The 13,206-nt window shown below is 43.4% G+C and overlaps 3 protein-coding genes across 7 annotated transcripts in view; 2 read left to right on the top strand and 1 right to left on the bottom strand.

Moving 5' to 3' along the window:
- Positions 1–31: 31 nt before the first annotated feature.
- rad1 (RAD1 homolog (S. pombe)) lies at positions 32–2,301 on the bottom strand. 2 transcript variants are annotated; one of them, XM_037265513.1, is made up of 7 exons: positions 2,206–2,301; positions 1,803–1,995; positions 1,604–1,715; positions 1,353–1,510; positions 1,149–1,249; positions 977–1,075; positions 32–706 (listed from the first exon to the last, which is right to left on the bottom strand). In XM_037265513.1, the coding sequence occupies exons 2-7, from the start codon at positions 1,986–1,988 to the stop codon at positions 526–528; spliced, it is 837 nt and encodes a 278-aa protein (XP_037121408.1). In that variant the 5' UTR covers positions 1,989–1,995; positions 2,206–2,301; the 3' UTR covers positions 32–525. The 2 variants fall into 2 exon arrangements, with proteins under 2 accessions (XP_037121408.1, XP_037121409.1); XM_037265514.1 differs by having other exon boundaries at positions 1,803–2,008; positions 2,206–2,290.
- Positions 2,294–3,239, top strand: LOC119131245 (UPF0729 protein C18orf32 homolog). Of its 3 annotated transcripts, none has more exons than XM_037265516.1 (3): positions 2,294–2,383; positions 2,713–2,901; positions 2,975–3,239. In XM_037265516.1, exons 2-3 carry the CDS (start codon positions 2,734–2,736, stop codon positions 3,038–3,040), a joined length of 234 nt encoding a protein of 77 aa, XP_037121411.1. In that variant the 5' UTR covers positions 2,294–2,383; positions 2,713–2,733; the 3' UTR covers positions 3,041–3,239. The 3 variants fall into 3 exon arrangements, with proteins under 3 accessions (XP_037121411.1, XP_037121412.1, XP_037121410.1); XM_037265517.1 differs by having other exon boundaries at positions 2,300–2,383; positions 2,707–2,901; XM_037265515.1 differs by having other exon boundaries at positions 2,314–2,415.
- A 307-nt stretch (positions 3,240–3,546) lies between these two features.
- The window catches only part of dym (dymeclin), a 30,357-nt gene continuing 20,697 nt past the window's right edge, over positions 3,547–13,206 (top strand). Inside the window, exons 1-13 of one of the 2 annotated variants that reach the window (XM_037265259.1) lie at positions 3,547–3,797; positions 4,769–4,959; positions 5,294–5,346; positions 5,452–5,545; positions 6,069–6,205; positions 6,686–6,758; positions 7,739–7,864; positions 8,471–8,610; positions 11,912–12,097; positions 12,267–12,445; positions 12,664–12,789; positions 12,866–12,979; positions 13,052–13,146. In XM_037265259.1, coding sequence (XP_037121154.1) covers positions 4,820–4,959; positions 5,294–5,346; positions 5,452–5,545; positions 6,069–6,205; positions 6,686–6,758; positions 7,739–7,864; positions 8,471–8,610; positions 11,912–12,097; positions 12,267–12,445; positions 12,664–12,789; positions 12,866–12,979; positions 13,052–13,146 — 1,463 coding nt within the window. In that variant the 5' untranslated portion in view covers positions 3,547–3,797; positions 4,769–4,819. Of the gene's footprint in view, positions 3,800–4,768; positions 4,960–5,293; positions 5,347–5,451; positions 5,546–6,068; positions 6,206–6,685; positions 6,759–7,738; positions 7,865–8,470; positions 8,611–11,911; positions 12,098–12,266; positions 12,446–12,663; positions 12,790–12,865; positions 12,980–13,051; positions 13,147–13,206 lie in introns of both variants that reach the window. The other variant, XM_037265260.1, reaches the window with a different exon arrangement.

Here is a 13,206-nt window from a genome sequence, read left to right as displayed (position 1 = left end):
GAATATTTTGGATAGAGCTGCAGGCTGTCCATAAAGTACAATACATCTTTATTTATACAGCGCTTTTGCCATAACAAGGAGCTTTACATTACAAATGTACAAAACATTAGTAGACAGCACGATGAGTTGATGCAAATAAAAATGTACATATCCATCATATCCAACTGTTAAATCCATGGAAACATAAGAGTAATACGTGATGTAAAATTATTGTATTGTGTGAAAACCACAATACTGTACTATATTCTTGACAATACCAGATAACACGTAGTAGCTCGTGCCCTTTAGTGGCCAACTCATTGTAACGAAACTGGTCACCCTGCACTTAATGTGATGAGTGAATAATGTTCTTTTCGTCACAATCGAATGAAAACGGCCATAAAAAAATTGCTGCCGATAACACCCCCAAGTATATGTAAACATATCCACAAAAAAGCAGAAAATATAAAAGTGCTGAAATGAGCAGCAAGTTCAACTATTTTGAACCTTTTTTGAAGCTGCCCTGCCACATTTCTAGGGGAACCATCAATAGTCATCACCCACTTCCTCGTCGGGACAGCAGTAGTAATCCACAAAGCAGATCTGTCCGTCGTCGTTGCGGACCAGGTACTGCAGCGACAAGACTCCCCTGCTGTCGGTCCTCACAGACACTTTGCTAGACAACGCCAGCGCCTTGGTGGATGGTTTCAGTAGGGACATTTTGTATCTGGGTGGAGTTTTAAGCACAAACAGAATTTTCTGGACAAATGTCCGACGTGACACTGGCTAATCTTATAAGACTTTTGCTCGAAGGGTGTTGATCTTTTTTTTTTTGATGACACCACTATAAATTGTACTGTTGAAAACACAGAGGTAATGTGCTAACTATTATAGAACAAAAATGAAATTTATGGAGACATGTAAGTCTGGCAAGTCAAAAAGTATGAAATAATTTTCATTCATTTTCCCAAAACTTAAAAAAAAAAAAAAATCACACCTGTTGATTTGTGCACTGGTGCAATTGAACAGCTCCATCATGTCAGAATCTTTGGGGTAATCGTAATGAGCGCTTCCACTGTTGCCAAATGTTGACAGCCTGGAGTAAGGAGAAGACATCAAAAGTTAAATCATAAAAATCCTATTTAAAAACCTTCATTAAGAGTGCTTACCGAAAGTAAGGCTGGCTTGGAGACATGGTAATCTGTAGCACCTCACTGGTCATGTCCAATTCCGAAAAAGCCTCCTTTAAACTCTCCGACAGTAGGATCACCTTTGGAAAGAAATATACACCAAAATAATCCATGTTTCCATTGTTCTCACAAGAGTTTTCCATCAGTGCAACCCTTTTGTGGTGACATCAGAAGTTCCTTTACCTTATTTGTGACATTGCTGCTGCAGAACTCAAAGTCAAGTGGCTCCTCGGGTTCTTGCGTGTTGATCTTGCAAACAGTCACCACTCCTCCCTCCTCCAGGAACAGGGTCAGGGGGTAACCGTAGCCTCTGTAGCATAGTCGCAGGGCGGTTGTCACGCCTGATACGAATACAAAAAGGCAGTAAATAAGAACTACGTTTGAAACTATTCATCGAGGGTTGTAATATGACATATTTGCAGCTTCCAACTCACCACCGGGTACTGTGCTGCCTCCAAAAATACTGAGACAATCCAGGAGAACTGTGAGGTTGATCTGCAATCCCACCACATCTTCCTTGATGGTAAATTCCTGGAAGATTTCAGCCTGGAATATAAAACCAACAATACTGTCACATCTTCACAATCATAGAATTCAACAAGCCCTACAAAGAATTAGAAAAAGCAAACAAACCTGTATGAAGGCATTAGCTTGAAGACATTTGGAGTCTTCTACGGTGACTTTGAGGCCGTTGCGTGTAGCGGTGAAGAGGGCGTGGTCTTTGAAAGCGATGGCTTTAACGATGTTGGACAGATTGCGAGCGTTGTCCAAGCTGGCCATCAACACGTATTGCTCATCGTCGCCCTGCGGCTGCGTCATTGTAGCACTGGAAAGAAAAACGGATAGAAGAGTAACACAAGTGGAATTGTGACATAATGCTATTTGTTACGGGCGTCAGTGATTTTTCTGTGGCATGCACTACAAACAGGGATACACAATACAAGTTCAGCAGCTTGGTGGTGCATGTACCCCTTTTGCATGTTAGCTCTTGATAACTTCGTAAACACGAAACTGGAAAAGTATAAAGGTCACTCACGTAGTTTATAATTCAGACATCCTCTTGGTAAAGTTTTGAAGAAACGCGCCAGCGATCATACCACTACTTCTATCCTCTTCTTTGACAACTTCCGCCTGCAGCGGAAGTAGATTATGCGCATGCGTGTGGACTTCCGATTCCTGAACGTTCTCTTCGCTTGACCAATTGACCAGTCTGTGTGAACCTGTTTGTGCTTTTAATCTTCAAAAGGTAAACCTCGTTATGCGATTACGTGGTTATTTACGCTATTTTGTTGTGTAGTTTAATTTTATCATCAAAATGCCTGGCAATATTTCAGTGTTAGCCACGGAGCTAGTCATATGACGTAATAGTCGCAAAATAACAAAACGTAAAGTAAATTGATGGTGGCGTATGTTGGATAATTTGAAGTAAAATCTATGCATTTGATAAAGAAATCTGTTTTAAGTGTGTCAATACATTTGATTTTTTTGCTAATTTATTGGCACAATAACAACACTCCAAGAATAACGATGTGTGTAATTGTAGGTTCCTAACTTAGGTCCAGCCATGGTGTGCATTCCCTGCATTGTTATCCCTGTTCTGTTGTGGGTCTACAAGAGGTTCCTTGAGCCCATCCTCTATCCTTTCATCTCGCCCATCATCAATACATTCTGGACTAAAAAAGCAGTGCAAGAGTCTGGCTCAAATGAGAAGTGCAACGGGACATCCAAGGAGGTAAGATGAAGAATAAAGATATCAAATGTGTTGGGGAAAATAGAACCACTTATTCCTTTTTCTTTCTCTAAAGCCCGAACACAATGGCGAGGTTACTGCCAATGGATCCACTGTGGCGAGCGATAAGAAGACTGACTGATCCTTCTAACTAGTGGTCACCACATAAAACTTAATTGTAAATATTTTTGGATGTTGCATTCCTAATTTTACAGATGACACTTAGTTTATTATTCAGTTTTGTCAACATATTGTTAAATATTTCAGCAATTACCATTTTTTATCCACTTCAAATGTGATGTAAAATTTAATAAAGAAATAAATTATGTATATTAAAAGACGGTTCAATGTGTTTATCTGAAACTATACATGAAATGACAACAGCAACCTGTCCAAAATAAACAGTATTTTGGACTACTTTAAAAAAACAAACTGTTTAGATTTAATTGTGGCGGGAATGAAGAAAAACAAGTAATTTAAATAATTCAAGACAGAACCCCAACGTATCTTTTTTAAGCAAAATTATATTAAATCAGGCATTTTAGTTAAGTAATGTCATGTCAATGTCAAAACAGAATTCAGAGAGTTTACCATTCTGAGTTAAGTCACTAGCTCGACGTCGGTATTTGACGTCACGACGCAAGTGAGCTTGCGTTCCTGACGTCATCACGCAAGGGGTCCGCAACGTGGAAAACATGGAGGCGATGGAGTGTGTGAGTGTGTATGTAGAGTAAAACTTACCGCCTTCATTGTAATTCCTCAGCATTAGAAGCGTGTACGTTTTCACCCTACACCTGGATAATACACTCTAGTTTTAACTGGCGTAACAGTGGGCGGGTTTATTTCGCTGTCCCACGAGCGAAGAGAGCCACGGGAGCGACGAGAAGCGTTTGTGACAGGTAAGCTAAGTGGTCAGCTGATGGCGACTAGCGGCTAGCGTTAGCTGTCACAGTAACAACTCAAATTTGCTAGTTATTCAATCGTATTTAGAGTATACTTGCCATGTCCCAGTCACAACGACAGTATCGCGTCAATTAGCTTTATTGCACTTCCTGTATTAGACAAACCGACGTCATGCTAAGAAGAGACTCAACTCTACACGGATATTAAGGGATCCTATTGTTGTAACTATACATCCATCCATTTTTATGTACATATGCATGCATGTGTTTATTTATAACGGCAAGTGCGGTGACCTAGTGGTTAGCACGTCTGCCACTCTGTTCAGTTTAGCGGTTCGAAACTCGGCCACCTTGTTTGAAGTTTCCACGTCCCCATGTGCGTGGATTTCCTCTTACAATACATCCACACACGTTGGTTGAAGTACTCTGAATTGTCCATAAGTGAGTGCGAACGCTTGTTTGTATGTCTGCGCCCTGCAACTAACTATCTGATGACCGCTGTACGGTGTAATCCGAGTCCAAGTCACCTGAGGTTAACTGAAAAACCCTGAACGAATGTAAATGTTTTTTGTCTGCGTGTGAAATACAATTTACCGTAATTTTCGGACTATAAGTCGCGGTTTTTTTCATAGTTTGGGTGGGGGGGCGACTTATACTCAGGAGCGACTTATATACATATATATGTTTTTTTTCACTTTTTTGGGCATTTTATGGCTGGTGCGACTTATACTCCGGTGCGACTTATAGTCCGAAAATTACGGTACTACAACTAGTCCTCCTGCCTAAAGTCAGCTAAAGCTACCTGCACATTTTTCACCTCATACATTTTCATGTTTTTGCATCCTTGTTCTCTTGTGCATTGATGCAAAAGAAAATACTGCATGAGTGCCTATTTGAGTTTTAATGTGTGGAATATTTGAAACATATGAGTGGCCTTTGTCACGTTCCGAGCCCTTTTGTCTCCAAAGGTGTTGCCATATGCCCGACGAAGAAGCAGTGAGGCAGCACTGAGTCTGGAGATGGGAGCCAACACCAGCCAGCTCAGTGACCTGCCCAACAACCCCAGCCTCAAGGCTCTCGTGGGCACCGAGTCCATATCGGGGAATGACCCCTTCTGGAACCAGCTCATCTCCTTTACTGTCATCAGTCCCACCAGCAGGTACCGGACACCAAAGTCTGGTCTATTGTCTCAAGTCGTTAAGCCCCATCCTGGATCCTCCATAGTACTCCAGGATATTTGCTAAACCGCCCATCACTTGAGTAATGATTACTTAGGTTTATACAACCTGGTTGTGCATTAAGAAACAGACTAGTTTGTGTTTAGTTCCTTTAACTTTTTTAAGTTTTTATTAATTTTTGTACTTTCAAATGGCACAATTGCGATATGTGTCATGGCAGATTGACGAAGGAAAAAAAATGGAGGCCTTTCTATCAATATAGATAAGCAAAAAATGTAGTATGATAATTGTGTATTGTTTTTCTGTTTCAAACAGTGGAGACTCCAAGTTGCTGGAAGAGGCTGTGTTACCGCTGGCCAAGCTCCTCAGTATGGCATCCTTCTTAATAAATTGATCAATATTGCATCAGGCACATGGAAAATTGTATTATGTGCTGAGCCCTGTGTAATGTTTTTTTTCCCCTCTGTTTTCAGTTGAAAACAATCCCAGAACAGGAAATTTTGGCGCACTGGTTAAACTCTTCCTGGGACGGACAAAAGAGCTGAAAATCTCCACAGAATGTCAAGAGTGAGTGTGGGAAGCTTTTATGTTCGTCATCACTGTTTCTTGTTAACGTGTCTAAGATGACAGAGTTAATCAAAAGCAGGATGAGCAAGCTCTGCGTCATCTACTCGATGTCAGTTAGAATTATTTGATTTGGATGAAAGTATTACCAGATTTATGTTGTGTTTCAGTCCACAAAATGGAGATTTTTTTGGGGATTAAATACGTGATGATGCAAATGCAAATACATGATTGATCGCAAAAAGTGAATGAAAAGAGTTCATTATTTTATGCTCACTGGACTTTGGTTTTGTCATGTTGCGCAATTTTTGTGTGCGTTATAAATAAGGTTACAAAATCCCACAAATGTTCAAAGTTAGAAATTATTTCATAGGTACAAACAGGAATCTATTAGAATAAAGTGGAATGAACCAGAAAATGTACAAACTTGTGTTTAATAAAGAATAACCATATTTTGCACAACATTTTACCATCCTTATCAAGATCCCAAATGTATTTTAATGTGATTTTATTTCTTCCTCTGCAGTCAACTGTTCATCTGGCAGGCCCACAACGCTCTCTTCATGATCCGCTGCCTGCTCAAGGTGTTCATCCGGGAGATGAGCGAGCAGGACCTGCACTTGCAGTTTAGCTACCAGGAGAGGGCACCAGGCTCCTGTGGAGGTGAGCGATGTCTGGCAACTCGCTCTCCCATGCATACCCATGCACACGGATGTGGTTTAGGACAGGAAGTTGTTGTCAAGGGGGCATGGAAAGCGAGGAAACAATCTGACATAATAAGTGACTTATTCTGCATTCAGGAAAGCTGGGAAAGTGCTTTGTTTCTCATGAAGTACTCTGTTAGTGATGTGAACGAATAATATTTTGACTTATTCAATTCCATTCTATGGTAAGAATAAAAATCCCTTTCCGCTTAAGGTTAACACAAAAAGGTAAGTAAAAGTAAAAGAAAAATACTTTGTCCCATCTCTTAAACTTGAGGCGACCTCTCTGATGCTACCTTAAAAGCTGGAAAATAGTCAGGTCAACCATTCTGTGTCTGTGGGCTTGATTCTATACAATGCAGATCAAAGGTGGAAAATGTCAGCTTTTACAGGCAGCATAAAAAAAAGCGCTTTTAACACCTCTCCTCGTCTCTTCTAGGAGCGAGCCACGAGGACCTCCTCGAGGAGCTCTTATCCAACCTAGTGCACCTGATCGTTGAAGTACCACTGCTGTAAGTACTTCTAGTTTGTGTGTGTGACTGTAAATGTGTGTCATGAATGTAACACACATTTTAAAAAGGTCAAGATGTGCTCAGACTGTTGGAGGAAAAAAAACCCGACAGTTATGGTGACCGGGACACTCACAATGCCCCTACTGTTCCCACGCAGCTATTTAATAATATCACTTGTCTGACATTTGCAGAACCGAGTTTAAAACAGATGAAACATTTGCGACCCTCGTGGAGCATGTCACTTACGCAGCCAAGATTCGAACCGGGAATCTCTTGACTGTGAGGCAGATGCAGTGCCCATTATATCACCGTTCTGCTTCGGAAGCACACAGTTGTCCCAAATGTCTTGGTTAGATGGAGGTCCAACTCCTGATTGATTGATGGGAGAAATACCGGTAATTGCTTAAGAGGTGTGTTTGCGATGAGAGGATTTGTCATAATGTAAGACATCCTTTCCCCCTTTCTGTCCACAGCCATAATTCAATCCTCTGCGCTTACATAAACGCATTGACATTCCAGCCTATTATTCATTGTTCCCGGCCTCCAAACTCACCCTGTTCCATTGCGGCCCTCCCCTCCCCTCCCCACCCCGCCCCACCCTCTCCACCGCTTTGTGGCTTTCGGCCCGTTTCCTCCTTAGTACGTGCTCGTGGTGCAGATGGAGTCATTCCTTCGTGGTTACACACTTCTCTCGCTTTGATCGTCGCCTTGGAAGAAAACTTGTTTTCTTTTTCTTATTATTGGGGATTAATTTGTACAAGAAATGTCACCAGTCGTCATTGTGTTTGCACAGTTTTTCCGTTGATGCCTTTTGACATGACTGGAGAGTCCCAGTTGTTCCCAAGAAAATCCAAATGAATAATCCCCGTTTGCATCTGATTTATTTGTGGGATTTTCACTTCCTTTTATTCCAACTTTAAGACTGGTCCGTTGACAATATCTGATGTTCACGCCATCGTGTTCTTGTGTTGTCTGTGCAGTGATATCACCTACAGCATCCTTTTTGAAGCTGTCACCACCCTACTGGTGTTCTTCTCCTACCAGCTGTTCTGCAAGGACATCCTCAGAGATGGTTTGATCTACCGACATGTCATGCAGGGACGATGGTGAGCTCACACACGTAGTTTCTGGAGTGCTTTGTCGACACTGATGGAAAACAAAATGGAGCAAAAGAAATTAGCAGCCGCAGCCGTTATTTGGACATTTGTACTGCATCACACCTTCCCTCAAGCAAGAATTGCAAAGTGTCTCCTTTAAGTTGTGCAAAAGTTCTCGCTTTGGTTCCCGGAGTTGGCCTTCAACATTCTGTCAATGACACCAAGCATTTTGGATCTCGTTCAATCTGTCGTGGGCCTCTGTCTGCACCTTTGCGCTGCCAGACAATTTCATCACAAACAATGTCTATGTGTTATTCCGCTACGGTCTTCAAAACAGGGAAACGTCCAAGCGGCCATCGCCCCGCCGTCTCCGCCATGACCCTTCCCTCGCCGTCTGGGGGACGAGCGCCAAGTCTGAATTTTGAGTGATGACATTCATTCCATTAGTTTCCGACCCAAATTCCTGCTTCTTTTCTGTCCTAAAAACTCACGCACCCAAGTTATACAAGCAAAAGTCGCCCCAAGCACCCGATGTCGTGCATAAATATCAATGGACTGTTGTAAATATTTAAAAGATTGTTAAGCAAAGAGTGTGTACTTTTCCTTTCCCTCCAGTTTGTCACTGACGAGTCGCTTGGTGAAGACGCTGCTCTATAACTTCATCAGGCAGGAAAAATGTCCGCCCCCGGCGACGCACATCTTTGAGCCCAAAGCGGAGGGTGGCCTGCTTTACGGCCTGGCATCTGGTGTGGCAAGTAAGAACACACCCACAAAAAAAAACCCCACCAACATCTGCTTTCACCAAATTGCACACCTTCACTGAGATTTAGTCATCATTTGAATTAGAACATCATTTATTGGCCAGCATTGTTGCATGCCACATACGTGTCTGTCACGTGCGCCCACGGGTTCCATCTGCAGATAAGCATTCTTTGCGCGACAGATTACGTCCGCCGAGGCATCGGCATTCGCTGGCTTGTGTTGTCTATGTGTGTGTGTGTGTGTGTCAATGGCCATGAGGATGAGTTATGGTGCCCTGTCCTCTTCCGTAATCCCCCAGAGCCCGTCTGTCTGCAGCCGCCTCCCTTGTACACACACGCACATCAACAAAGACACAGGGCGACTCATACAGCCGCCGCGAGGAGACAGCGCTTGTTTTATGTCTCCCGTCTCGTGAAGCGTGCACATTCCATTTCCATGTGGAAAATGATGTTTGCAACTGCAACAGCGGAACGCTTTTAAAGCAAAAACTCCTAAAGGGGATTCTTTTTTTTTTACTTACACATTTAGGTCCTGGTTTTATGTGCCGCTGTAGGAGCTTTTCCAAAAAGTATTTTTCTTTTCTCTGCTGCTTTGTATGCATCATGGGAAAATGTGTGTCTTTGAACACACTATCTTCTCATATGTGTGAGATTATCAGAACACAGTGTTGGCATCTTGTTTGACCAGCACCAGAAACATCCTGAGCCTCTGGTCTGTCTTCTTTCATCTTTACTGTTGCACTCTAATCTCTAATCAGATCCAATACAATAGCTGCACAAAGAAAAGAGTTCCACCAGTCTAAGATGGTACAAAACTGCTGAGCATTCATTACAAGAACTCCGATTGTAACAAAGAAATCGATGCTACCATGAAGAGGTCCCTGGCGGGGGAAAAAGGATGCGGACCACTGTTTTAAGACAACCAGAACAGTCCAGTTGTGACCGGGTCAGTGCCCTGGGAATGAAATGATCTGGTTGATCAGACTGACGAGTTTCGTCGGCATGTGACTTGACTCTATTGAAATGCTGTGGCATGACCTTTAGAAGGCCACTTGAGTTTGAAAATCCCCCAGAGTTGATCAATTACTGTAATTCTGGGGTCAAACTACTGAAGATTCATTGCCAGTTATAGGAAATGCTTGTTTTCAGTCGTTGCTGCTGTGAGTGGCTCAACCAGAGAATACATCTGATAAACATTAAAGTGGAAAAACAAAAGAAATAATTACATACATATTCAATGAAATACATTTCTGGGTTTTAAGCAAGCGAGAACAAGCCGAACCTAAGCGCTGAGTCTAAGCTGACCGCATGTGAGGTTCTCCGTTGGAACAATTCCCTAGGTAGGAATTTGGAAGTGCTTTAAACCAGGTTCTTGTTTCGGTATGCCGGGGCTCTGTGTCCGTGTGTGACCTTTTCCATTCCTTGCTTTTCACTTCCCTTTCCTCCTTTAGACCCCCGGACTGGGCGACTGGCCACAGGCGAAGCAGTCACAGCGGTTATTTAGGGATAAAAACAAATAGCCACCGCTAAGGTAGAATAAAGCTCAGTGAATGTGTGTGTGAGTGCAGGAAATGCGGCAGCCTGACTGGCTTGGGTGACACAGTCGGGCCAGTCGCTCTGGTGCCAGTGATTCCTTGAACAAGGCTGCGTCACAGGTTGGCGCCGTCTCTCTTGAGATTTTGTTTTCTCTCAGAAAGTCGCTGTGTATGCACAGCTGTGTGAATGTGAACATTTTTTTGCCCTGTGGTGAAGTCATCTAACTTCCTCACCGAACTTACACACGCACATTCACCGACCACTTCAATTTTTGGCCCATAGTTGTAAAAATATAGCAAGAGAAAATGAATTTCACTATTATGCATGTCAATTTGTCCAAGAGCAAAATCCAGTTGGAAATTTGTCGGAAAGAATTATTACATGATTACTTGCAATTTTGACCAATATGGAATGCAATAATTGCCAAATCGGGCCCAGATGGCCTTTTTCTCTTGCGTTCATGCAGAGAACACTTTTGTTTCCATGACAACGAGGGGTGGGTGGAGCTAAGGCCTTTTCTTGCCGATATCTGGCGACCCGATCCAACACAGACGTTCACCCCTCTGTGTCCAGACTGCAAATGAACTTGGCTTGCCAACGCCAAATGTGGCTTTTCCATTCCATGTCCCTTTTAAAACAAGAAATGTGACAGGCAGATCCCGCAAAATTTCAACACTGCAGCTATAAACAAAAAAATCTGCATTTAACTGCTTTTTACACCCAAGTGTGATATTGGCACTGAAGCATACCGTGACACACGGGCCTGATCTCGCTTCTGTTACGGCTCTGATACCACCTAGTAAAAGGTAGTCTGCTTCATGTCACCCAACATTCCACGTCAGTGTTGTTTTATATATACAGAACACTGACGTTAACAGGCAGTTTACACAGTCAGCTAAAAAAAAAAAAAAAGACCCTGCCCTTTTAACCTTCACCACTAGATGGCAACATGTCTACTTGGCTCCAACTATCAGGCTGGCTATCGGAACCCCAACCCGACTGGCTTTACGCTTGCATCATCACAGCTACCCTGTGGCTAGACGTCCAGGAGCCAGAGGGCGGTCATCCGTGTGCCTCGATGCTCATGCTTCTCATGACGCCTGAGCGCACCCGCACTTCACTCGAGAAACTCAACACATCCCCCACAACCAGTACAAAAAAAAAAAAGTCTCCAGTTGCTTCAGTAGTTTTTGTTCTCTGGCGCCGTATGTTGTTTGACATCGCGGGCGGCGCAAAGGGTCAGCGGCGATTCCATTGTGCCCGTTCTGCTCTTGATTGCATCAAGTCTGGCGGCTCATTTCCCTTTGCATTCATTCTCTCATCAAGCGTAAATCAGCCTGACTGTATTATGCAGCAAGCTTGGCACTTGTAATCTATAGATTAGAGCGATATGACAGAATATTAGCCGCACCTTTGATTTATTGCGCAACAGCGCCACAATTTACAGCCTGTTGGGCCAGCAAGGCTTACCAAATAAAGCGTCCCTACTACGAGTGCCACGTTTTGCAACTTTATTCCAGAGCTAGGAGCTTTATGACTATTGTGTGTTTGAACTGTATGTACTGTTGTCTCAATTTGGTAGGTCTGCCTTACATCATTAAAACCAAGGTTTCTTGTTTTTGCCACCATTTCTAGTCGCATGATGAATAAATTTCAGCCTTGACCAACGTTTTGGATATTCTGCTATTTGAGTCCATATTTTTGAGAGAGGTTCCACTCACTGTCCAGTATTTGTAACGCTCCATTTGAATGTGTTCAGGTGGTTTATGGAGCGTCTTCACTTTGGGCGGAGCTGTCAGCAAAGTTGGGGTGGATCTGGAGCACAACCCCTTACCATTGTCCAACCAGAGCCTTCTGTTATTGCTGGTTCTGGCCAACCTGACTGATGGCCCCGACTGGCCCAACCCTTACCGGCAGGCTATTACCTGCTTCAGGAACACACAAGGTGATGGGGGCGATTTCCAAAGTAAAATGCAGGAACACTTTTTATATGTTTTAGGTTTTTAACCAACTTTTAAATACAGTGTTGGACTTGAAGTAATTAAGGGCATTCATGCAACCAGTACCAGAAGGTGGTGTTACAATTTTCTCATTTCTGTCTGCGGCTCGTGTAGACACGTCATCCGTTCCGGTGGAGCAAACGCACACCTTCCAGATCAATTTCAACAGCCTGTACACGGCGCTGTGCGAGCAGCAGTGCTCTGACCAGGCCACGTTGCTGCTCTACACGTTGCTCCACCAAAACGCCAACATGAGGACCTACATGCTCTCCAGAACAGACATGGACAATCTGGTAGGTAGCATTTATTTACTCAACTGCAGATGGGGTGAAACATCTGGCAGGGGGAGGCTGTTGTTAACCTGTCATTTTACACTGGATCTTAAAACTGAATAAAATGGACAAAAGTGGAGTCAGACTGGGTGAGTTGGCGTGTAGGACTATATGTGCTGATGTTGTTGGCAACAGGAGAAAAGGTCAATTGTTTTTATTGTATTTTTTCTGTTCCCAAGGTCATGCCCATCCTGGAGATCCTTTACCACGTGGAGGAAAGGAACTCTCACCATGTCTACATGGCGCTCATCATCCTCCTCATCCTCACGGAAGACGACGCCTTCAACCGCTCTGTCCACGAAGTGGTGGGTCGCACGTGCGATTGCACGCATCCTTGAAGCACGAACTTGTTCACCATGTTTCTCTTCGCTGTCAACGCAGGTCTTGAAAAATGTCACTTGGTACTCGGAGAGGTCGTTGACCGAGATCTCCCTGGGCAGCTTGCTCATCCTGGTGGTGATCCGCACCATCCAGTTCAACATGACCCGCACGAGGGTAAAGCCCGGGTTTTGTCAGTAAAGGAGAGTCCAAGTAGTGATGACAAAAACTCACTACTTTCTCCTGTAGGACAAATACCTCCACACCAACTGTCTGGCTGCGCTTGCAAACATGTCCGCCCAGTTCCGATGTCTCCACCAGTACGCCGCCCAGCGTATCATCAGGTAGGCTCGATGAATATGATGCAATTAATATTCAAATTAATTTCCTCTTCGTTTATAAAA

This window comes from Syngnathus acus, chromosome 12 (genome assembly GCF_901709675.1).
Source record: "Syngnathus acus chromosome 12, fSynAcu1.2, whole genome shotgun sequence".
Taxonomy (NCBI): domain Eukaryota; kingdom Metazoa; phylum Chordata; class Actinopteri; order Syngnathiformes; family Syngnathidae; genus Syngnathus; species Syngnathus acus.
This window is presented reverse-complemented; position numbering and strand designations above follow the sequence as displayed.

What these genes read in the sequence shown, in the direction of transcription:
- rad1 (XM_037265513.1), bottom strand. Translation starts at nt 1,988, where the DNA reads ATGACGCAGCCGCAGGGCGACGATGAGCAATACGTGTTGATGGCCAGC. An exon ending in CCAAGCCAGCCTTACTTTCG is followed by an intron (nt 1,076 to 1,148) that starts GTAAGCACTCTT and finishes TCCTTACTCCAG; the next exon opens with GCTGTCAACATTTGGCAACA. An exon ending in ACCAGTGCACAAATCAACAG is followed by an intron (nt 707 to 976) that starts GTGTGATTTTTT and finishes AACTCCACCCAG; the next exon opens with ATACAAAATGTCCCTACTGA.
- LOC119131245 (XM_037265516.1), top strand. Translation starts at nt 2,734, where the DNA reads ATGGTGTGCATTCCCTGCATTGTTATCCCTGTTCTGTTGTGGGTCTAC. An exon ending in GCAACGGGACATCCAAGGAG is followed by an intron (nt 2,902 to 2,974) that starts GTAAGATGAAGA and finishes CTTTCTCTAAAG; the next exon opens with CCCGAACACAATGGCGAGGT.